Source organism: Neovison vison, chromosome 4 (assembly GCF_020171115.1).
Source record: "Neovison vison isolate M4711 chromosome 4, ASM_NN_V1, whole genome shotgun sequence".
In the NCBI taxonomy this organism is placed as follows: domain Eukaryota; kingdom Metazoa; phylum Chordata; class Mammalia; order Carnivora; family Mustelidae; genus Neogale; species Neogale vison.
In genome coordinates this window covers 38476117-38503068 of record NC_058094.1, presented here as the reverse complement: position 1 = coordinate 38503068, position 26952 = coordinate 38476117, and the positions used below count along the sequence as shown (strand labels likewise).

At 34.7% G+C, this 26952-nt stretch overlaps 1 protein-coding gene across 1 annotated transcript in view; it reads right to left on the bottom strand.

Moving 5' to 3' along the window:
- The window catches only part of STK3 (serine/threonine kinase 3), a 283945-nt gene that overhangs the window by 40627 nt on the left and 216366 nt on the right, over positions 1-26952 (bottom strand). Inside the window, exon 10 of the mRNA XM_044245221.1 lies at positions 26337-26512. Coding sequence (XP_044101156.1) covers positions 26337-26512 — 176 coding nt within the window. The remainder of the gene's footprint in view (positions 1-26336; positions 26513-26952) is intronic.

The window sequence follows — 26952 nt, the reverse complement described above, 5'->3', positions numbered from 1 at the left end:
TTTTTAAAACATTCTCAATTGTAATTTTGAAAATTCTTCCATTAAACAATCACCTTACTGCATTATAATTGTTTGGAGGGGCATCTTAAGCACTTAACTGGCTTACAATGGGATATTAAAAGAGATCTCTTATCCCAGAACAGTAGTTATCAAACTATTTCCCTAACATTTGTAACATTTGTAACAACAAATGTCCAGAAAGGTCTTTTAATTAATTTTAAGCTATCAGAGATTAAAGAATAAGAGACCACTTCTTATTATTTTTGTTTAACACTGCCGAGTACAGGATCTAGCACAGAATGGTAAACCTCTGTAGCATTTATTCAATGAGGATTTCATTGGACAAACATCGTTTGGACAACTGTTATTAGCCAGAAACCATTCTTGGTGCCAGGACACAGGGATGAACATGACAGTCAAGATCAATCTCTACCTTAGAGGAATTTAAAATGTGAAGGAGAAGACATATTTAAAAAAATATTTCTAAAGTATATGATGAGCGCTTGACAAAAGACTACAGAAACATTTATTGGGAGACCAGATCCATCTTTTCTCCTGAGTGAATCAACTTTAAACAGTGCCTAGAAAGACAGGCAAATGACAAGTAAGATAGACAGGAGTGCTGATGCTTGAGAAGTCCAGGAAGACAGAAGCATAGATACTGCAGATGGGAAAACAGCAAGGAAAAGGCTGAGAGGCCCCTGGAGCCGAACTGTGAAGGGATTTCTAAGAGAAATTTAAGCTTTGTGCTTCGCATAAGCGGTTTTTATGTCTCCATGAATCAAGCCACTAAATTAAACACCTGTTTTCTAAAAGCACCACATTCCTGAGCTATCAGAAGAAAAAATACTCCAAATAAAATTATGCACAGACTTCCCATCCCATGGCAGCCACTGTGACTAAGCATCGAGGAAACAGATTAGGCTGGAGATGTTTCACTTGCACATCTCCAGGGTGCGGGAAAACGAAAACAACTGAGACTCGGAACTCTCAAAAGTTAACAGAGCTCTAACCATGAACTCAGTGTGCCAAACAACATACGAAGTGTTCACTTTTGAAACAGGAAGAGTGTGTTTTACCTTTTTATTTGGGATAGAACATGAGATCCTCATCTTTTTTGGTTTTCCATTCAGATGAGCACAGTAAATGGGATCATACTTCTATAATACAGGTACTTTTTTTTTTTTGGAAAGTCTGTGAACACTTTAATTTAAAAGCCATGGACAGCAACCTGGAGGAGCTCTGACCATACAAAATGTTTTATAAATAGTTCCATGTGCACTGTTCATCTGGAGTCTCACTAGAGATGGATAATGACCTTGTATTTTGTACTCATTTACTCTGAATTAGCCAGACCTCTGTTTTTAATTACGTACTTAATTCACCTAGCATGGTCTAATTACAGAAAACAAAACATCATTTAAACAAAAGGTGGCCTTGAACTTAATCTATCAAAACACCAGTTAGTTTTAAAAGTTTTCGGTTCTTAATAAACTGCCAAGACATGCAATAGCAATTTTCCAAATGTGATCATACGCTTTTATAGCAACAGATTTACTACATAATCAAACATCAAACATCTGTATATACTTTGAAATCTCAATGTGTTGTCTCACTATTAATGCCAATCTGCTTAAATTTTGATAGACCTAAAAAGTCTTAAAGCTGAAGTACTACACAACAATTCTTATATACTCAAGGTCATTTTGGCCTTGAAATGATAAGTTATTATAATCATGGCTACTTATTTGAGAAACGGTCCAGAACTCTATATAAACTCATTTATGGAATTTTCCTGAACTCCCCTAGTGCCGCAACACTTCTCCTCAGCGCTACTAGAGCACCTACGTATCTCTCAACCAACGGTGTTTATAGAGCTGAACTGTGATTCCTGGTTTAAAGATCTGTTCCCTGACTAGATTGCCAACTTCACAAAAGCAGAGTGTATGCCTTTTATCTCTGTATTTCCAACACAGGGCACGATGCCTGACCCCATAGACAGTCCTCAATACATGTTTGTTGCATTAATGTATTTCAACACAATACTATAGAGACTCTCTCAATTTGCAGATGACATGATCTTGTATATATATATATATAATAACCAATATATATATATATATATATATATATATAGTCCTAAGGCATCTACCAAAAAACTACTAGAACTCATAAATGAATTCTGTAAGGAACCAGGATCAACATGCAAAAATCAACTATATACCTATATAGTAGCAATGGGAAAACCAACAGCAAAATTAAGTGAAAAAATTCCATCAGAAAGCACAAGTATTTAGGAATAAGTTTAACAAAAGAAGTGCAACATTCACACTATGAAAACTACAAAACATTGCTGAAAGAAATTAATGATGACCCCAATAAATTAAAAGATATCCCATGTCCACAGACTAGAAGACTTAAAGTTGTTCAGATGGAAATACTACCCAAATTGATCTACAGAACTGAGAAATTCAATACAGTACCCTGCAAATCTCAGTTGGTTTCTGTGACGAGCTAAGCCTAAAATTCCTATGGAAATTCAAGGAATTCAAAATAGCCAAATCATACAATGGAATACCATTCAGTCTTAGAAAGAAAGGAAATCCTACCAAGCTATAACGGGATGAATCTTGAGGACATCATGCTAGTGAAATAAGCTAGTCACTAAAAGACAAATGCTAGATAAGTCCACTTATATAAGATATCTAAAATAATCAAATTCATAGGAACAGAAGTAGAATAATGATTACCAGTGGCTGTGGGGAGGGGTAATAGGGAGACAGTTAAATGGGTACAGAGCTTCACTTTTGCAAGATGAACAGAGTTCTGCAGATGGGTCATACAATAATATGAATGTACTTAACGATACTGAACTGTACAATAAAACATGGTTTAGATGGGGGCGCCTGGGCGGCTCAGTCTGTGAAGAGTCTGCCTTTGGCTCAGGTCCTGATCCCAGGGTCCTGGGACTGAGCTCTGTCTGGAGCTCCCTGCTCAGCAGGGAGTCTGCTTCTCCCTCCCCCTCTGCCCCTCCCTCACTTGTGCTCCCTAGCATGCATGCACTCTCTCTCTCTCAAATAAAATCTTTTAAAAAATGATGGAGATGGTAAATTTTATGTTATATTTTTTACAAAAACAAGAAAGATTTTTTTTTTTAAATAGCCAAAGCAATCTTTGAAAAGAACAACAAAGTGGGATGACACATACTTCCTGATTTCAAAACTGACTACAGAGCTACAATGATCAAGATAGTGTGGTACTGGCAGGAGGACAGGCATATATAGCAATGGAATCAACTGAGAGTCCAAAAATAAATCCTCACATTTATGACCAATTGCTTTTCTGTAAGAGCGCCAAGACAATTCAATGGGGGGAAGAATAGTCTTTTCAACAAATGGTACTGGGACAGCTGGAGAGCAACATGCAACAGAGTGAAGCTGGACTCCTGTCTCACACCAGATACAAAATTATCTGCAAATGGATCAGAGGCCTAAATATAAGAGCTGAAACCATAAGACTCTCAGAAGAAAACATGAGAGTAAATCTTTACAACCTTGGATTAGGCAAAACTTTCTTAGATATGACACCAAAACACAAGCTAGACAAAACCAACGAGCTGGACTTTACCAAAATTAAAAACTTTTGTGCCTCAAAGGGCTCCAACAAGATGGTAAAAAGACAGCAAGAGAAAATGCCTGTAAATCATATATCTAATAAGCAATGTAATGCAGACTATATAAAGAACCCTTACAACCCAATAATAAAGATACTAATAACCAATTTTAAAAATGGGCAAAGGATCTGAATATACGCAAATGAGAAATAAGCATGTGAAAAGATATTGACATGATTATCCACTAGGGAAGTACAAATCAAAACCATAGTAAGATAGCACTTTATACCCACTAGAATGGCCATAATCAATCTAGATAATAGCAAGTATTGGTGAGAGTGTGGAAAAATTAGAACCCACATGAACTGCTGGTGGGAATGGAAAATGGTGCAGCCTAGAAAACAGTCTGGCCGTTCCTCAAATGATTAAAACCTAGCACTATCATATGATTTGCAATTCCATGCCTAGGTATATGCCTAAGAGAAATGAAAAGTCCACACAAAAACTGGTACAATATTGTTCAGAGTAGCATTATTTGTAATAACTAAAAGACGGAAAGAATCTAAATGCCCATCAACTAGCAAATGGATTAACAAAATGTGGTACATTGCTACAATGGAATATTCTCAGCCATAAGCAGGAATGAAGGACTGATACATGTTGGAACATGGATGAACCCTGAAATCACTTTGCTATGTGAAAGAAACCAGACACAAAAAGCCTCATATTGCATGATTACATTTGGATGAAATGTCTAGAATGGGCAAATGTATAGAGACTGAAGAGACAGAAAGTAAATTAGTGATGCCTAGGAGTTGCGGGGGACAGTTGGGGATGCTGGCTGGGGGTGCTGGTATAATTTTGGGGGTGATGAAAATGTTTCAAAGTTGATTGTGGTGATGGATGCCCAACTCCATGACGATGCTAACATAGTGATATTTCAACTGAACTGTATACTTTAAATAAGTGAATCGTGAATTGTATCTCAATAAAGCTGTTACATATGTACCCGGTGCCTATAATATGAAATGACTGACGTATGTTTCTGGGAAAGCAGCAAACAATGATGTGAAAATACACGCTGCAAACGACTGAAACAATGTCTTTGCACCTAAACTGTTTCCTCATTCCTGACAGAAAAACTACTAGAAATATAAGCAATTTATTTACATTTTAGAAATACTACAACACAGACACAAAAACACCGTCCTTCTCAGGAAAGAATATATGGCCAGTAACGTACTCATAAATAACCTAGTTAAGGAAGCCGCTGTTCAAATTCCAAAGTAAGTTTTCTTAAAAAGCAATTAGGTAAAACTAGAAAGTAAGAAGATACAACAGAGGATTAGAAATTTCATACAGAAAATGGCAGCAGCAACCAAAGAAAAAGAGTTGTTGAGTAATAGAAGGCCGTAAGCCTGCCATGAAAGGGGTGTCAGCCTGGCGAAATGAAATAGTAGATGTGTGTCCAGTAAAGTGAGAGCTGGGAAGTTAAGAGAATTCACAAAAAAGAGTAAGCCTAGATGTGGGCGAAAGATGGGAAGGAATAGTAATAAGAGCTAAAGCTCTCATTAGAGCAGGCAGGGAGAGCTGGCTTAGAATGGAATTTTAAAAATACATGAAAAAAAAAAAAAAGAAAGTCTCCCAAATCTTTGGTTTTTTTTTGTTTTTTGTTTTTTGTTTTTTTTTTCAAATCTTTCTGTTTTTCAATCCCCATGTGATGTGGACTGACTCAGGAGTGGAGAAAATGTCATACCAAGTTCTTCCCTCGGGGCGGGGCAGGAGGAGAGGGAACTCTAAGAAAGCAGCTAATGAGAAGAGAGCCCAGAAACTAGTTCTCGTGTTCCATTCCAGAGCAACATGGGTCTCCCCATGGTGCGCAACAGAACGGGAGAGGTAAACCACCCCGCCCCTTGGTAGGTATCGCGAAGCACGACGTGGCTCTGAGATTCAAGAGATTTTGTTCATAAAATAAATCATTATTTCATGTTACTGTGATAATATTTTTATCATTATCTGGAGACTTAGGGAGGATTTTTTGCACTTAAAGAGTTTATGAACCCAAACGCTCCTCCAGATCACCAATGACCTCCTTGTTGCTAACTAGCCAAAAGTAAATTATCAGTCCTCACATTTCCTGAGCTTGAATAGAATGGGAACTATTTCAGAGCGCTCTGCTTTTACAACACTATTCTCACATGACTCCCAGGATACCATGCTTTCCTGGGTTCCTGCCTCCTTGATTGTCCTTTGATAGTCCTTTTGGTGGTCCACTCCCTCCACCCTCTTCATCTTTTCAGAAACTCCGAAGTAGTTGATCAAGGTGGGGGAACTTGCTCTACCATAAAACTAGACTTCTGTTAAAGCTATAATATTTAAGACAGTATGGTATTTGTTTAATTACGCAAATAAACTAATAAAATATACCACAGAGCCTCCAAATAGAATCATCCATATATAGATACTTGACTTAGGACAGAGATGACATTTCATAGAGAAAGGATGGATTTTTCAATCCTTTCAATATATGGTACTGGGATTAGTTAGGAAATAGACCCCTACTTGACTCACAAACCAAAGTGCCTGAAACTTAAGTCCACACAAACATGTGCACCGTGTTTATAAGCAGCTTTGTTCATTATTTCCAAAACTAGAAACAGCCAAGATAACCTTCAATACGTAAATGCATAAACAAACTGGGGTGCATCCATACAGTAGAATATTACCTAGCAATAAAAATAAATGAGCTATCAAGCCATGAAAAGACAATGAGGAACCCCAGATGTATATTGCTAAGTAAAAGCAGCCAGTCTATAAAGGCTATATTGTACATAATTCCAATTACGTGATATTTTAGAAAATAAAAACTACAGAGGCAGTAAAAAAAGATGAATAATTGCCAGAGATTTGAGGGAAGAGATGGAGAGATGAAGGGGTGGAGTGCAGGGGAGTTTTTTAGGGCAGTGAAACAATTATGTATGACACTGTAATGGTGGGTACATGGCATTATGTATCTGTCAAAATCCACAGAACTGTACAATACAGAAAGTAAACACTAACATCCACATGGGCTTTAGTTAATGCTGATGTACTGCTACTGGTTTCTCAGTTGTAATAAATGTAACATACATAACTTGTTAATATGGGATATGGGGGTTGGTGATCAAAGAGAGTTAGATAGAATATCTGAAAACTACTTTCTGCCCAGTTTTTCTGCAAACCTAGAACTTCTCTAAAAAAATAAAGTGGGTTAAGCCGCTGCCTTCGGCTCAGGTCATGATCTCAGGGTCCTGGGATTGAGTCCAGCATCGGGCTCTCTGCTCAGCAGGGAGCCTGCTTCCCTTCCTCCCTCTTTGCCTGCCTTCTGCCTACTTGTGATCTCTCTCTGTCAAATAAATAAATAAAATCTTTAAAAAGTCTATTAATTAAAATAAATCAACCTGGAAGGTAAAACTATAAAAATTTTAGGGATCAACAAATAGAATATATTTATGTTCCCTTAAATATGATGCAGAAAGTACATACTTTAAGAAAGGATACTGAATTCAATTATACTAAAACTAAGAATTTCTGTCATTAAAAAAATGCTACAGAGAGTGAAAAGACAAGCCATAAAATGGGAAACTGTATTTGTAGCACAATATAACTGAAAAAAAAAAATCCAGAGTGTATGAATAGCTCCTACAATCAGTAAGAAAGGACAACTTTAGTGGAAAACTGAAAGACTTGAACAGGCACTTCGCAGAAGAGGAAATCAGAATGGCCAAACTCATGAGAACACATAAAACTATACTCAGTCCTGTTGGTGATTCAGGGAAACATGAACTAAAACTGTAACAGAAGACCATTTGATAGCTACCACATTGGTAAAAATTCAAAAATCTGGCAACAGCAAGAATTAGAGAGTACTGAGCAGTGGGAAACATGTACAAAAACCTTCATAGCAGTGCTGTTTGTGATGATAAAAAAAAAAAAGAGAAATGACTCAAATATTAGTCAATATAGAATGGACATACAAAACTAGGGAATAATCATTTAACTGAATACCATATAACACTGAAAGTGTAAGAACTAGGGTTTCACGCATCAACATGAATGATCCCCAAAACATCCTGTTTAACATCCCCCAGGTGCTGTGGCAAAGTCAATAGTCTGACTCCACAACAACGAAATTCATTTGGACTTCAACTACGAGAAAAGTAAGAATAAATTTGTGGGAAGTCACTAAAAAAAAGTGTGTGTGTGTATTTAAGAATCCATACCTGGTTGGGAGAATTACAAAGAAAAGAACAGAATTACCACAAAGCAAGGATAGGGGATATTTCTACGGGGAGCGGAAGAGGACACACGGGGCTTCTATGGAACTGGAATTGATATTGCTTGACCTAGGTGATGGGTATTTGGGCATGTGTGTAATTATTCTTTAAAATGTAAATACAACATCGGTCACAAAATTTAAGAATATAAATACAAATATAAGAATTATAAAAAAGTAGAGGTAGAAACAAAAAAAATAAAAGCAAGTTTAGAAATATAATTCAGTATGTTGTCTTGTCAAATATTTTTTAAATGTTACATATCTCGACAAAAGGAGATTAACATAACTTACAGAAAAAGAAATGAAGTATATATTTTTCCCAAACCCTTTGTGATAAATTTAAAATATCCCTAGAAAAGTTAAATAGTACAGTGAATACATCTATATACCCTCTGCTTTGGTTCAACAGTGATTAACATTACACTATATTTGTTTTCTTGCTTTTTATACACACACACACACACACACACACACACATTTACTTTTTATTTTGAACCACTGGAAAGTATATGCAGAACATCCTGGTATTTCACACCTAAATACTTCAGCACACATCTTCTGAGAATAAGTACATTTTCCTATATCACTGCTTACTACTACTGTGCCAAGATGATGGTTGGTAAGTTTATAAAATCACCTAATATCCAGGGACTACATATCGTTTTGAAGAACAGAAAGCTTGGGAATCATATATAATAATAAAGCTAATTGAAAGGTTACCCACAATAAATTCACTGAATATTCCGGCAGAATATTTATTTTTAAAAAATCAATGTATTTATTACTTACAATGTTTATCTAGGTCAAGATGGGTGGAAACAAATTTCCCAACAAATTTTTAAAATAAAAAAATCCCAACACGTGGTTTGACACTGGAATGGAATATGTGCAATCAGAAACTCTCCAGGAAAACCCAAGCTATATGGTCACTGCAAACAGGTTAGAAGGAGATCAGGGTGGCTCTGTTGTAAAGCAAGTTTAACAGAGACTATATAGGGAAGTTATCCTACGCCAGACCCGGGGGGAAAAACAGTGTAAAAATCAGGACTCCCACACTGGATGAGCTACACTCTTGGGGCATAATTACATAAGTATTACAACTGATTTTCAATATACAGAAAATTTTACTACCCTAGTATTTAAGGTCCTGAGAGTCCACTTAAAAATATTTTATTTCAGACTTCAAGTTACATCTAGCTGCCTTAAGAAATACTTTGTATTATCTATTATTATTCTGAGAGTTGGTAAATTTCTAAGTCAAAAAGATGTTCTTGTCATCCTGCTATTATAATCCCCTATCTAGCAGAGAGGTAGAAAAAATAGTCATGGCTCAAACTGTAGGTTTCTATTTATGTGACACGTCAAGACAGGCAAATCCATAGAGACAGAAAGGAAGTTACGGTTGCCTTGGGCTTGGGGAGGGTGATGTCAGTGGGAAGTGAGGAATGACTGCTAATGGGTAGAGGGTTTCTTAGACGGGCGATGGAAATATTCTAAAATTCATTGTGGTGTTAGCTGTGCAACTGTGTATATACTAGGAAAAACTCCACTGAATTGTATACCTTAAATGAGAATTATATGACATGTGAACTATATCTCAATAAACATTATAAATTTTTAAAAAATAGTTACTGTTGATATTTTAGTTTAAAAGCAAGACATAATTTAGAAAAATACTATGAGAAAGTGAATTTAAAATAAAGTTCTTAACAACTGAGAACTAAGAATTACTATCACAATATGACAGAAATTAATTAAAGTAAGCCAAATTATTGGTGCATGTCTTCTAAAAGTTTTCCAGTAAATGTTTTAAACATATGGTCTTGATCTCTTTTAAGATGCAAAAGAATTAGGAAAGGTCAAGTTAAAAACTAATGATGTATTCTTACATGCCTTATAAAATGAATAAACAAAAGCTCAGGGAAATTGATCTAAAAAAATAAAAAGCCTTCTAAAACTCATCCCAAATTTGCCCAATCAAGTCTTTTCCTAATCATCTACCTTTGACTTTTTTTAATCTAAGAAGTTTGTCTAATGATCTAACCTGATAGAGATTCAGCATATGATGAAAGGGAACTTGCAGAAAGTAAAATAATTATAGGAACAAAATACCTTTCCCTCTCTTCACTTGGGCAAAATATGTTTAGACAGGATTAAATAGCAATTTCAGAGGCGGTTCTCTAAGGTTTTCTTAAGTACTCCTATATAATTTAATATAAATTGTGTTTTACTCTTAAACCTCTTAAAAATTGCACACGTAACTCATGCTCATAATAATTTCGGATAGAGGGCTGTGTCTATGTGTGTGCGTGTGTGTGTGTGCAAAATGTGTTTTTGTTTGAAAAATCTAGATTCATAGCATTAAAATACTTAGGCTGTTTTATATAAGCTACCTTGTGAACACTGTGTTCAGTTTGATGACGATTATGCAGATTATTAATAGGCTGGTGAATTTAATGAAAACATCTTAATGGAATTGTTTTATTAAGGAAAATTACTTTGACATACTTTAAATTTTGATTTGATTTGATTACTCTTACCTAGTAATCAAACAGCTCTTCCAGCAACGATGGCATAAAATAGACCAATCTCATAAGACCTAAGCTTAGATTTATTATAGATTAAGACTTTCAAACTTTCAATTGACCATAAATCAAAGTACAAACTGGGGAATAAAACAAATATAAAATGGGAACATAGGGGCGCCTGGGTGGCTCAGTGGGTTAAGCCTCTGTCTTCCGCTCAGGTCATGATCCCAGGGTCCTGGGATCGAGCCCCGCATCGGGCTCTCTGCTTGGCGGGGAGCCTGCTTCCCCCCTCTCTCTGCCTACCTCTCTGCCTACTTGTGATCTCTGTCTGTCTAATAAATAAATAAAATCTTTTAAAAAAAAAGGGAACATAGTCATATTCTAACAAATAGTCTTTTAACAAGACTGTAAGCAAACCTTAAGTTTATCAATATGAAATAATTTATCTGCATATTAAAATTAGTATTGCCTATACTATCAAAAATCCTACTTTTAACTAATAGAAGTTACTTATAAAATAATAAAATTCAACCATAAAAATTAGTCTAATACTTTTCTAACACTTGCTAAGCTTTCATTTGAAAGCTATCTTTTCCTTGTTAGCATTTATTAAAGTCACTTCTTATTTAATAAAAATAAGTTCTTTACCTTGAAATTTTATAGAGTTCAATATCAAAGTATTTTATTAAACAGCAACATAGAATAAATTCAAAAGAATGGTTTAAAAAACAAAAGCACTAGGCTCTAAGAAGAATCCTGTCAATACTGGTGCTCAGGTTACACAAAAATATTTTTTAAAAGAGAGCAGAAACTGGCATAATAAAAGAATATAATTTTGAAACTTATCATTCTAATACATAATGAATTTCCATAATGAAAAAAGGATTACCAGGAACAGTCCATGCCATTTTCTTATACTGCTATTAAGTATCATTTAACAGTCAAATTCAATTTAATGCCTAATCCAGAGCCACCCCACAAAAATGCAAGTCCTATTTTTGTCTATGTCAAAAGTTGGTTATGTATGCTATTGTTCTCCTTGCAAATTCTTAATTGGTTTTGCAAATAATTACAAAAAATTTTACCAGGCCAAATGGTCCCATGTTCCTTACCCCCACCCACAGACTTTTCCTTCTTTTTTTTTAGCCCCTGTAACATCAGAGGACTTTTTTTTCCTTTTTCCTTTAAACTGTAAATAAACCCTAACTAGTTATAAGACTTATTTGTAGGTACTCTCAATCATATTATGAACTAGTATCCTTTTAAACTATGAATGATTTATATAAGACATTTAAATCCAGTTTTTTACAGCCAGAATTCACATTTGAACAAATGAGCAAACCCCAAACAGACTAAATGTAAATCTAAAAATGTACTATTACTTTCATAAGTAACTAACTTTTGTTAAGTTTAATAAATCACAAGCAGTGATTTGCTTTAATTTTGCAAGCATCTGATTTGACTAGAGGTTATGATCTAAAGTCTAACAGCTACATATAGTTAAAGTGGGAAGCCCTTTATTATGAGTAAAGTGGGAAGAGCAGATCACAGTACAGGGATGTTTTGCAAGTGGTTCCCTTGACTGAACTAGTTTTTAAAGGGAAATAAAAAGGCACAGAGAGGGTACTTACAATACTTTTGCTAAATAAACAAAAGATTAAAAGGTGAAAAAAGAGGTTTAAGTGTTGGCATGTTACTCTAAAAATAGTAACTAAAAGGAAACTTATGTATTAATTTATATTACATTATTATATATTAAATTATATTAATATGTTATATCAATATAATATTACTATATTATATATTATATATTAAATATATATAAATTATATTAATTTATATTAAACCAAGTAATCCCATGTAAGTCTCAAAGAACAGAAACAATAACATGTTCCAACCTCAAAGTTAACCTTACTAATATTTTCCCCTGCTTTGGAAATACTAATTAAAAAATTGGTTCCTAGTAGATAAATGAACAAAATCTAGTGAGATGAGTGCTTATTCATATGTGTTGAATTTAAATCACTTCAAATGCAATATCTAGTAATTTAATGTTTATGTATCTAGCAAATTTGAAAATATAACAATGTACGATACTTAATTTTAAAAATATGAAGCAGCTACCTTAATTTCAAAAATATGAAAATATATAATGCCTGTGATTGTTTTTATTCATTGGAAAAAATTAAATGAAATTTCTTGCTATTCTAAGAATCAGAAAGAGAATATAGAGTCTTGTTTAAGCATTTTAGAACATTTTCCCTTAAAGGAAAGCTCAATTGATCCTACCCTAATTACAAGAAGCCAAATCTGTGAGATATATTAATATGAAATTAAGTACAAGTATGAACTACTATATTTCTTGAATGCATTCTCTTGAACTGTTATCATTTTGTTTTAGAATTTATAATGAATTTAAGTAATAGCTTCCTAACGATGATCCAGAGAAATACATGGGCACATAAATATAATCCACTTTCCCCTGGAAATATATTACATATCTGAACATAGAACACAAAGCCTGAATAGAAAAGTTCCAATGTTTTAGAAGTACTTCCCCCACCATTAGAAGCTGGTTTTATTTTTTCATATTAAGTATTAATATAAAACAAGTTTTTCCTAAATTATAAAATAAAGGTGACATTAGGGGTATATTCATTTAATTCTGAGTATACACATTAAATTATTACCAACAGCAAGACTGACACACATGATACTGTTTTTTAATGCTTTAGTTATGAAACAGACACTAGGATGAAAAATTCCGTATGCATCACATTTAAAAATAGCCTTTAGCTTTTCAAATGGATGTGATTTTTTTTAATCTTTCAAAATAATAGGCATAAATGGAGATGATGGTGTTTGGCCTGAATTTTTCTAAGCTCCTTTGCACAAATTTTATTTTCAGTTAAACTTTGAACTCAATGTTTATAGAGTAAACAGACAATTATAAAGTACTATCTTGGGGATGCCAAATAAATATAATTTTTGAAGTCTCATTATAGGATTCTAAATGGTGGAAACCAGAACTAAACAGATACACAAATATGTGTCATATGTGTGCAGTACCCATTTAATATTAGCATGATTTTAAACAAGGAAGAAATTTTCACAGATGAGAGCAACTTATAAACCAGAAGAAAGCTCACAGGTTGACTAAGTTCTGGAAAATGCTTTTAAAAAAGGACAACAAAAAACAGGGATGTACACTCTCACCACTTTTCTTAACATAGTACTGCAAGGCTAACCAAAGTAACCAGACAACAAAAAGGAATAAAACACATCTAAATCAGCAAGAAAGAAGTAAAAGTTTCACTGTTTGCAGATGGTGTGATACTATATATAAAATAAAACCCGGAAGAGTCCATCAAAAAATTGCTAGAACTGATAAACAAATTCAGTAAAGTCACAGGATACAAAATCAGTCTAAAAACAATCTATTGCAGTGGTGTCTGGGTGGCTCAGGCAGTTGAGCAGCTGCCTTCAGCTTGAGTCATGATCCCAGGATCCTGGGATCAAGCCCCTGATCAGGCTCCCTGCTCAGAGGAGAGCCTGCTTCTCCCTCTCCCTCTCCATCTGCCTGCTGCTTCCCTACTTGTGCTTTCTCTCTCTCTGTCAAATAAATAAATAAAATCTTTTTAAAAAATCTGTTGCATTTCTATACACCAATAGTGAAGTAGCAGAAAGAGAAATTAAGAAATCAATCCCATTTACAATTGTACCAAAACCAGTAAGATACCTAGGAATAAACCTAACCCAAAAGGTGAAAGACTTGTTCCCTGAAAACTATAAAACTGATGAAAGAAACTCAAGATGACACACACAAAAAAATGGAAAGACACTCCATGCTCATGGATTGGAAGAACAAATACTATTAAAATGTCTATACTACCCAAAGCAACCTGCACATTTAATGTAATCCCTATCAAAATACCAACAGCATTTTTCACAGAGCTAGAACAAACAATCCTATGATTTGTATGAAACCAGAAGAGACTCTGAATAGCCAAAGCAACCTTGAAAAAGACAAGCAAAGCTAGAGGCATCATAATTCTGGAACTGAAGTTATATTACAAAGTTGTATTATGTAACAGTATGGTACTGCCACAAAAATAGACACACGGATCAATAGAACAGCACAAAAAATCCAGAATAAACCCACAACTATACGGTCGATTAATCTTCAACAACACAGGAAAGAATATCCAATGAGAAAATACAGTCTCTTCAACAAATGATGTTGGGTAAACCAGAGAGCCACCTCCAAAAGGATGAAATTGGATCACTTCCTTCTACCATACACAAAAATAAATTCAAAATGGATGAAAGATCTAAACATGAGACCTGAAATAAAAATTCTAGAAGAGAACACAGGCAGGAACTTCTCTGACATTAGTCATAGCAATTTCTTTCTTGAGGTATGTCTCCTGAGCAAGGGAAACAAAAGCAAAAATAAACTACTAGAACTTCATAAAAATAAAAAGCCTCTGCATAGTGAAGGAAACAATCAACAAAACTAAAAGGCAACCTACAGAATGGGAGAAGATATTTGCCAGTGACATATCTGATAAAGAGTTAATCTCCTTGATGGCTAGTGATGATGAACATTTTTTCATGTGTCGGATAGCCATTTGTGTGTCTTCATTGGAGAAGTGTCTGTTCATATCTTCTGCCCACTAGCCATCAGGGAGATTCAAATTAAAACCACATTAAGATACCACCTTACACCACTTAGAATGGCCAAAATTAGCAAGACAGGAAACAACATGTTTTGGAGGGGATGTGGAGAAAGGGGAACCCTCTTACACTGTTGGTGGGAATGCAAATTGGTGCAGCCACTTTGGAGAACAGTGTGGAGATTCCTCAAGAAATTAAAAATAGAACTTCCCTATGATCCTGCCATTGCACTACTGGGTATTTACCCCCAAAGATACTCCTGGGTATGTACCCCAAAGATACAGTAGTGAAAAGAAGGACCATCTGTACCCCAATGTTTATACCAGCAATGGCCACGGTCGCCAAACTGTGGAAAGAACCAAGATGCCCTTCAACAGACGAATGGATAAGGAAGATGTGGTCCATATACACTATGGAGTATTATGCCTCCATCAGAAAGGACGAATACCCAACCTTTGTAGCAACATGGACAGGACTTGAAGAGATTATGCTGACTGAAATAAGTCAAGCAGAGAGAGTCAATTATCATATGGTTTCACTTATTTGTGGAGCATAACAAATAGCATGGAGGACAAGAGGAGTTGGAAAAAGAGAAGGGAGTTGAGGGAAATTGGAAGGGGAGGTAAACCATGAGAGACTATGGACTCTGAAAACAATCTGAGGGTTTTGAAGGGGCAGGGGGTGGGAGGTTGGGGGAACCAGGTGGTGGGTATTAGAGAGGGCACAGATTGCATAGAGCACTGGGTGTGGTGCAAAGACAATGAATACTGTTATGCTGAAAATTTAAAAAAAAGAGTTAATCTCCAAAATATATAAAGAACTTATAAAATTCAACACCCCAAAACCAAATAATCCTATTAAAAAATGGGTAGAAGACGTGAACAGACATTTTCCCAGAGAAGACAACCAGATGGCCAACAGACAAATGAAAAGATGTTCAACATCATTCATCATCAGGGAAATGCAAGTCAAAACTATAATGAGACATCACCTCAAGCCTGTCAGAATGGCTAACACCAACAGCAAAAGAAACAAGAGGTGTTAGCGGGATGTGGAGAAAAAGAAACACTCTTGCACTTTTGATGGAAATGCAAACTGGTGCAGCCACTCTAGAAGACAGTATGGAACTTCCTCAAAAAGCTAAAAATAGAACTACCTTCTAATCCATCAATTGTGCTACTAGTATTCACCCAAAGGATACAAAAATACTAATTCAAAGGGATACATGCACCCTAATGTTTACAGCAACATTATCTATATTAGCCAAATTATGGAAATGGCTCCAGTGTCTATCAGCTGATGCATGGATAAAGCAGATGTGGTATATATACACTATGGAATATTACTTGGCCATCAAAAAGAATAAAATCTTGCCATTTGCAACAACATGGATGGAGCTAGAGAGTATAACGCTAAGTGAAATAAGTCAATCTGAGAAAGACAAATCCAGTATGATTTCACTCACATGTGGAATTTAAGAAATAAATGGGCGAAGAGGGAAAAATGAGAGAGAGAGAAGCAAACTGAGAAAGAGACTCTGAACTATGAGGAACACACTGATGGTTACCAGAGGGGAGCTGGGGGGGTGGTGAAACAGGTGTTGGGGATTAAGGAGGGCACTTGTGATGAGCACTGGGTGTTGTACGGAAGTGCTGAATCACATATTGTACATCTGAAAATAATATTACATTGTATATTAACTAGAATTTAAATAAAAATTTTAAAAATGACAATAAAATGGTGAATTTATACCATATCTAAAGAGCTGCTGTTAAATGCTGTCTCTTAGACTGTTAAGACTTGAATAATGACTTAATTTCCTTAACTCAGTTATTTAAAGAGTATTTTTCTGTAAGACTCTACCTACAATACTATAATAAAAGAAAATGGAAAAATAGAATGTGCTTGCAGGTATTAGCTGTAGTTAACTGATTTCTGCAACTTAAGGGGGACACTCATCTGCATCTTGTTTCTGTTGTGCCTTATATGGATATGCTAAGGGAAAGCTTTCATTGTTCAGAGTCAGGGAAAGAATGATTAAATGTTTAAAATCAAAAGTAAGGCAATTTCAGGAATTTTGTACCATCACTGCAGTTCTAATAAAAGAGTAAATTTCTTTTCATCAAAAATATAATCACTAAAATGATTAGCTGTTTTAGATCTTTCTTTCATCAGCAGAAATAATTCACAATTGACTCTCATTTCGTTTGACTAGTTACTAAAAGAGTATGGCTGATTATTAGATTTTTATACACTTATACATTTGTAACTTTGACTATTATGTAGCTTCATGCATTCTCACATTAATACAGAAAGTTAAAAATTAAACTGAAGGCCTGTACAATTACAACTTGATACTCTAACCCAGGTTACTGAGCCTTTTATAAGCCTAAATAATTAACAACTTTAATTATACTGTATACTGTGTATCAAATTAAACATGCACTATTACTTAATTCATAAAGAAAAAAATAGGTTCTTTTTTTTATAAATTAATTTATTTATTTTCAGAAAAATAGTATTCATTATTTTTTCACCACACCCAGAGCTCCATGCAATCCATGCCCTCCATAATACCACCACCCGGTACCCCAACCTCCCACACACAGCCCCACTTCAAACCCCTCAGATTGTTTTTCGGAGTCCATAGGTTCTTTATTAAGAAGCATGAAAAATGTCTCTTCAAAATAAATTAATGAAATTAAGATATGTTTCCCAAAATTCTTTTATCTGCAACTATATATTATTTTGATACCCTCTTTCATTTATCTCCTTAAGATCTGTCTATATTTATAGCAAGAAGATTTTTCTGCTATTGACAGATAAAATTACAAACCAAAACTAGTTTGGTTTTAAATCTAGACAACTACGTTTTGAATTAAAAACAAACAAAACAAAACCTGTAATCTACTGGAAAGTCTTCCAACATAATGAATTGAACCTAAAGAAACTTCTATTTTAACGAGTGAAAAGTACTATAGGAAAAAGTTGCCACCCTAATGTCAGGATGGGAGAGAATGGTGTCATTATTAGTTTAACTAGGGCAACACATTTAATAAATCCAAAAAGAACAGTATACTTTAAACTGTCAAAGATTATGTTGGGGAGTACAATGAAAGCTACTTATGTAAAGGGTTCTGACACTAAGCTACCATGCAAATTCTGAAAATCTGTACAAAAATAATTTCATATTTAAAGAAATTTCATTTGAGTCAGGTAAAGTAGAAAAGAACTCTTATTATCAACACAACCTGATATATGTATTACTCGGAACTTCAGTTAGTCCTAACAACTTATTTGAAATCTAATGGTTTATTTAAGAAGTAAACACTATGGGACATCAGTCTTAAATTAAAAGGTGATAAATTACATTGTTCACTCTTTGATCCTAAATGCCACAATTGGTTCTTAACATCTCTTTTGATGTAATGATCCCAACAGTCCCCACTGCTTACTGACCAAACATTCAAACTGAGGTTATGAACAGAAAGCCCATACAGTCATAATAACTTCCTCAGCCATCAAGATTAGCCATAACATATGCTTGGAGTATAGTATCTTTGTTTTAGAATGTAAAGTAGCCAATTTTTCAACACAATCTTCTAAATAAATGACATTTTAAAAAGAACAAATTACTATGAGGCAAGTTTATGCTTGTTAGAACTCTTCTTGGTATGCCATTTCTCTTTTTGCCATGTGCTTTAAACATCTTAATAAATTCTAACACAATGACAAGAAACCACACAGTGCACCTGCACTTTCTGTCTTAATTAATCCAGTTAAGCACAGGCCTGCTCACTTTAATTTGTAAAGGAAATGATGATATAGTCAGTTTTAACTTAAGGTATTAATTATCTAATTAAGCAGAATTAGCTTAATGTTCCAGTAGACCCTACCCAGATATAAGTGCTAAGTAACATTTTCTGAAATTATGGAAGTTTTAAACAGCATATTTGGGAATAAGGAAGCAAAATGCTCATTCGACCTGAGGTGGTCAAATGGACTTAATTATATTGAGAAACCAATGCAGCAGGTCAGAGACACCGAAGTTTTTGTTGACTTTAGCTACTATAGAATCAATTAAATTCTGTTTAATTGCCCAGTGACTAATTAACTATTACCATTTTACTCCTGCCTGCATACAAACAGCTATCTTTCAAGAAGGCCACTCTCCTTTTGAAACAAAGGTTATGACTATATGAAATACCTCAGGATACTGATGGTCAAAATCTTATAAAAATTCTACAGGGACCCAGACAATCACATGGTAGAACTGTGCACAGCCACACCATCTGTTGGACACGACTGCCAGCACAGATTTCGTGAGCTGGCAAAGGACTGAAATAGTCAAGAATTCTGCAAGTATTTCAAAGTGCAGGCTTCTCATTAATTTTAATTTCCTGTTGGCTCTACAAGGAAGGAGTGCGTAGTGAAAGCACAATGTGCCACATACACTCCAGTTCATGCCACATGTACACCTGTAATCATAAACTCTTATTCAGGGCTATCCACGAAAACACTGGAGAGCCTGTGTTTATTTCTTCTTTACCCCAGAAGAAATAAATCTGCAATATCTACAGTTATCTTTTTATACTTTGTTAATACTTTTGCAAACATCTGGAAATACTTGACAATAATCACTTAATTAATGCAAAGCTAATCGATGACAATATGCTTAAATACTTCATTCAACTGAAGCAGTTTCCTCAATCTACACAACTAGGGACTGAAGAGAACAAGAAGTTCTTTGACTAAAGGAGTCCACTGCAAGGGAAACTTCTAGCTAGCACCTCTCTGAAAAGATAAAGCAGATGATACTGGGGTACTATTCTGGTAAAAACTGGGGATGCCGCCGGCTTCAGTCTTCACCTCCCGGCTGTGGACAAGTCCTGTGTCGCTGTTGGCTTTCCAAGAGGGCTGGCGTTGCTACAAGTGTCTACATCTTCCACCACTGTCTCCTCTTGATTACCCTGCCTAACTGCCAGCTGCTTGAGGAGGATGAAAAGATCCTGAGAAAGAAACATTTCTCCACAACAAGGGACGATTCCTAAAATGCACATGGCGGCTCCAGGAATACCTCTTCTGGGTTTGCTGCTTTCTGTGTCGTGCAGCAGTGAGGTGCTCGTTTGCAAACACTATTTGTTTCCCTAGAACACAAATTTGCCAATCCAGGAACCGGTGCAAAAACACTTAGGAAAGTCTGAGGCAAATTTATACTTAAAAGGGAGGACTTTTCTTTTTCCCCCTCTGCTACCATTATTGAGACTTTTTCTCTAGTGCTGCTCTGGATGACTCTTATGTCCATTAGCTCAAAAGAGTAACACAAATTGAACAAATATTTAAGAATCATCATAATCAAGAAAGGTTAACTTACATTTGAGTTTGAGTCAAAGACCAGAAAATGGCTGATTTACCTAATCCCTCTTATACTAGTAATTATTGTCAATCCAATTTTTTTTTCATCTTTAAAAATTGGAACCAATATAGTAGGTTAACAGATGGCTTTTAAAGTTTTTGTTCTTATTCCAAAATCTTTACGTTACCCAAAATATATCTATTTAAGTATGATACTGTAATTTCTGCAAAACATGATCTACACGCTCTCTGTTTAACACTAAACAATCTGGATGCTAAGGCTGTTTGGAAATAATTCTAACAAAAACTGAAACATCAGACTAGTGCTATAATAAACAGATTTGCCTTTTACATTTGTTTTAGGAATCTTCACAGGCACACCCTTTATAAACAGAATGTTTTTAGGAGAGTTAAATAACTGGCTCAATTAGCCCAAATATAGTTTATCCTCTCTTTATACTACCTCCAAATTGGTGAAATCATAAATGAATACTCCCATCATCTCATTACATCCAGTAACATAGACATGAAACAACAGTTCACAGAAAATCCAAAAGACAAATGCTTAAAGAAAATATACAAATTATATTGCATATAGGCTTTAAGATAAATAGTGCTTCCTCCCTTACTCTGCACATCTGTCTAGCAAATACCTTTCTGAGTTAAGTTGTGTGCTTTAGGAATCTGCCCTCAATACTACAAAAACCAATGAAGTATCTTCTTTGATTTTCTTTCTTGAAACCTGTTTTCCTCAAAGCAAAAGGATAAGCCTTCTATGTGCTGGAAATATGGTCAAAACAACTTTGGGTTGTTTAAAGCAACTGCTACTTAATAGACATAGGAACCATGTAAAACTCCAGTTCTTTTGGACGGTAGCCTGGAGACACATCATAAAGAGGGAAGATAAACACATAAACCCTAGCACACTTTATATTTTGATGAGTCACATTTTTTAACATTCTATATCTAATGTATGATGGGATGAATAAGACCAGATTTCCCTTATCATTACCAGCTGGTGTTTTAAGTGGAAATCTGTCTTTGCTTTGAGTCCATTTCCTTACTTTGTAAGCAAAGAATTCCATCAAACCCCTTCCACTTTCTTTTCCTACTCCTTTAGCCCCTCTCACATACTCATCTTTGTCTTCTACCACATTCACCAGACTCTTGGCAATTCTTTATTCATCCCTGGTAATCCTTCCTTTATTCATCTCCTCTTTATACCCATTTACATTCTCAGTGGCTCTGACAACATTTTCCACTTTCCTCAAACTGATGAGAGAGTTGAGTAGTTCCAGCTGACAGGTGCATGAATGCTGGAAAAGAAAGAACTGCTCTAGTCACTCTGTCCCCGCTCGCCCCCCAACTCTCCTCTTAAGACCACATGTCTGTATATATCAGAAAAGAAATAATTCTGCACGAATTGATCCAGTCATGACCTCTTGAAGCCTCTTTCCTACTGTGAGGGCATTTTCCTTTCTTTTTTCCTTTCCTTTTTTTTTTTTTAATTTTTGCCTTCTACTATCCAGTTCCTTACCTTAACTAAAAGCAAATTCTTTAATCTAGAAGATAGCCATTTCTTTTTTTTAATCTTTTCTAATTTCTCCTACACTTACTCCTGTTTCTGTCATTTCTTTTCTATTTTATTACCATATTATCTCAAGCCTGCTTCATGTAACTGATTTCCCTTATCTCTCCTGTCAGTCAATCCTGGATGCTAACATTGAGATTAATATTCTAAAACACTTTCATCATATCCCTCTCCAACTTAAAAACCTTCTACTGTCTAGGAAATAAAAAATTCATTTCACTATCTTCCATGGAAGGCTTCGACCATCTGAGTCAGACTCACCTTTCCTCTTCATTTATTGTATCATTCCAAATGAACTTGAAAGTCCCAACTTCATTTTCATCCAATACACCTTGTGGTTTCCTACCTCTAAATGTTTTACTACACACATCATTCTTTGTGGCGCCTGTCTTCCCTCCTTCTTTTAGCCATCTTTCAATGCTTACAGTTCCCTTCTGCGATATAATTTCACAAACTACTTCAGCCTTTACTAAGTCCCCACTTATGTAAAACCACATGATACTTGAATTATTGCTCTGGGTTAGAACTGATTTATATCTTAACTTTATAAATTAATTTACCTAGAGTGCCCAGTACAATCTAAAGCAGAATGGGGGAATATCTGTTAAATTAGTTTAATGTTTTCTAACAAATTTTGGAGTTTTCAGATAGAAGGACTCCAAAATCTGATGGCTGACAATGTTACCAAAAGTTTACTTGTAGGAACTGGCCATTGGAAACTCAAGGCTCTAATTCACAAAACTAGAATGGCCTAAAAGTGACAGTGAAAGCATTATATGTCAAAAGCTATGTGTGAAAATTTAAAAAGCAGGGTACTGAAATGGTCCTTACCAAGATCACAAATGACCTCCAATTTCCAAAATTCAATATTCTAATATCTGTTGAACTTTAATAATGATAATTTCTCATAGAATGTCTGCTTCCACCTTTTGATTATCAATGAATAATGTTGCTATGAACATGAATGGACAAATCTCTGTTCAACTCCCTGCTTTCACTTCTTTTGAGTATATACTCGGAAGTGAAATGCTGGATCACATGGTAATTCTATGTTAAATTTTTTTGAGGACTGCCATATTGTTTTCTACAGCAGGTGAACCATTTTAGATTCCCATCTGCAGTGCACAGGAAGGGTTCCACTTTCTCCATATTCTCACCAAAACTTATTTGCTCTCTCTTTCTCTGTGTTTATAATATCTATCTTGATGACTGTGAGGTGGTATCTCACTGTGGTTTTTTGATCTGCATTTCCTAATGATTAGCGATACTGAGCGTCTTTTTGTTTATTGGCCACTTGTGTATCTTCTTTGGAAAAATATTTGAGTCTTTCACTCATTTTTTAACTTGGCTGTTTGTTTTTCTGTTGTTGAGTGGTACTAGCTGTTTATACATCCTGAATGTTAAATCCCTTGTCAGATATGTGATTTGCAAATGATTTCTCCTATTCCATGGGTTGCCTTTTTACTCTATTAACAGTGTTCCTAGGTGCACAAACATCTTAATATAGCCTAGTTTATCTATTTTTGTTGTTGTTGTTGCTGTTCCCTGTGCTTTTGTGGTCATACCCAAGAAATCATTGCCAAATCCAATGTCATAAAGTTTCTCTTATGTATATTCTTCTGAGAGTTTTATAGTCAGTTCTTATGTCTGGATCTTTGATTAATTTTGAGTTAATTTTTATACATGATATAAGTAAGGCAAGGGCTCAACCTCATTCTTTTGCACATGGCTATTCAGTTTCCTCAGCATCATTTGTTGACAAGGCTGTCCTTTCCCCATTGAATGGGGATGTCAAACTCATTTGACTATATATAGGACAATTTATTTCTGGCCTTTCTATTCTACACCATTGGTCTATATGTCTATCTTGTTTTGTCTATGTCTATCTTGTTTACTATATTTTTGTAGTAAGTTTTGAAATCTGTTAAGTATGAAACCCCCAACTTTATTTCTCCTTTTCAAGACTGTTTTGACTATTTGAGTCTCTTGAAATTCCATATGAACTTTAGGATGGATTTTTCTATTTCTGCAAAAAAAAGTCACTGGGATTTTGAGAGAGATTACACTAAATCTATAGATTGCTTTGGACAATACTGACATCTTAATAATATTAAATCTTGTAATCCATGAACATGAAATACCTTTTCGTGTATTGGTGTCTAATTTCTTTCAGCAACGCTTTGTAGTTTTCAGTGTATAAGTCTTTCACCTCCTTGGTTAAGAGTCTTCCTAAGTAGTCATTCTTTTTGATGCTATTTTTAATGGACACTGTGCAGGTTCTAGGCATAGGTCTGAAGAGGTCTTACAACTTCTGTTGCCACCCTCCTGCTATGCTGCTGACACAGAAAAATGCCAGGCTTGCCTGATAGCATCATATGGCTTAGCCTAGTGTGGGTACCACTGCCAGACACAAGAGTAAGGTAATATTAGAGAGGTCATTCAGATCCAGCCAAACTTCCAGATGATGCCACCTGAGAGACCCCAGGTGAGACCAGCAGAAGAACCACTCAGCTGAACTTAGTCACAATGCTTGCCCACAAAATTGTGAATAAAAAGTTGCTATTTTAGGCCACTAAGTTTTGGGGGTGGTAGCAAAGACTAACTATAACAGAATTAAATCATTTTATTTGCTCTTTCTTAACCAAGATAACTTATTCATTACTTTGTAGCTCATTTCAAACTGTTTCCCAGAGGCTATTAAAGATTTATTCCAACTGACACAAGACAGAGTACTTTGAAGCTAAACACTTTACATAATTCATCATGTTCATGAATGATTTAAAGCTTGAATGTTAGCATTCTAAATATTTTATGATTTTTTTAGAAAAAGTAGATGGCTTAAAATGAAATCTTACCAGAACTACAGATTTTATTTCCTAATATCTAACTTCAAAATTGAAAAAACAAAAATAAGTAGATGTTACAATTAATGTTTTCAGGCAAATTTGTGCCATTGTTAATATTTGCTAGGAATTTGTACTAACTATACTGGGGACTGATTTTCAAACTTTAGTATCTGATTATTTAAAAATGCAAATAATCACAACATTTAGAAGAAAAGTACTTAATGTGAAAAACATTTATAATCCCAAAGCATTCAGAAGCATGTTGATGAAGCAAAATGGCTTATTATTACCATTTTAAAGATATAGATATCTAAAATTCTATTTACTTACAAATAAATGCAGTTATTAATATTTATAGCTATAAAGGATTATAGTTATTTTATGTGGAAAAAATCTTACAGAATATGTAAAAGTAACATTATTTAAAACATACTAAAGTAAAAATTTACTTCAAAAAAACTTCTACTCCTCAAAGAGAGAATTTGCTCCCTCAAGATATGGAAATACTTGTGTCAGAACTGTTTACCTGTATTACACATTCTTTAAAAGAAAATAACAAACTGGGTGAGGTGCATAAACAATGAATTGTGGAAAACATATGAGAAAATTAAATAAAAAAAGAGAAATGAACAACATGGAATAGGGCAGAAGAGATAAAGAGAAAATATGACAAAGAAGCAATAAGGCACAGTTTTACACTGAAATCTGTATGCTAACTAGATATACAACAGAACTATTATTTCTGACAAACCAAGTGGAATTAACACTTACTCAAGTAGAAACTAATTCAATTACTTTTCAAAGTTGAGGCAAATATCTAAAAGTCTATGTCATAAATACCTTTGCATCATTTATTTTGGAAACTAAATTTACTGACCATCAGAGTATTTCATATTTGCATTACTTAAAAACCTTTTTTTAAATAATTTTTTTATTTTTATTTTTATTTTTTAAAGATTTTATTTATTTATTTGACAGAGAGAAATCACAAGTAGATGGAGAGGCAGGCAGAGAGAGAGAGAGGGAAGCAGGCTCCCTGCTGAGCAGAGAGCCCGCTGCGGGACTCGATCCCAGGACCCTGAGATCATGACCTGAGCCGAAGGCAGTGGCTTAACCCACTGAGCCACCCAGGTGCCCACTTAAAAACATTTTTAACATAGCTGTCATTTTAAAGAATCCTACGTATTTCTCTAAATTTGGGATCCGATCTAAGAAATTATTTACACTTCTCTCCAAGTGCCTGTCTATACGCCAACTATAGTTTCACCATTCCCTTACCAACATATATAGGTACATGCTGAATATTAATACCAGTCTAAATTTTATAAAGACAAAAAACTGTGTTTCTCCATGTGATGGTAAAATGAAGAAGAATGAAACACAAATGGAAGAATTAAAATGTACTTACAAAGTCAAAGTCTCCATCTTGAGGAACTTTCCAGTTATCAGGAAAAACATTTTTGGACATAGGGAAGGGTTCATGCATGTTTTGATTACAGTTTTCATGAGTCTTATTCTTGAAGTCCTGTTTATCAAAGTAGTCCATGAAAGACGGCCTTTGTACTTGTGGTGAAGTTGCGTTTCCTTAGGTAAACAAGGAACACAGGGAGGGTATAAGTTCTTATATTTAAAGAAGTATGGTTCTTATAAAAGTATGAATTATTTTTTAACTCAGCAATATAATACACTTGCACTGGTCAGATTCAAAGCCAACACTGTCAATTTAATGAAGAACAAAGGAAAATGAAATAATGGAAAAAACAAAATTAGTGAGGCCACATAAGAATTCATGATTAGGCAAAGTTCTATAGGCAAAGATCTATAATATTCTTAGATTGAAGAAACACTTCAGAATTTTGGCAAGAATCTTTATCATAATTTCATTAAAAATCATTTCAGTATATTTGAAATTTGTCAAATAAAGTAAAATTTTAAAGCCTAAGTGTTTAGTTGTAAATATGTAAGCCTGTATTGTTATTGTCATTGTACATCACTATAAACTAAAGAAGTTGTTTATACGCAGG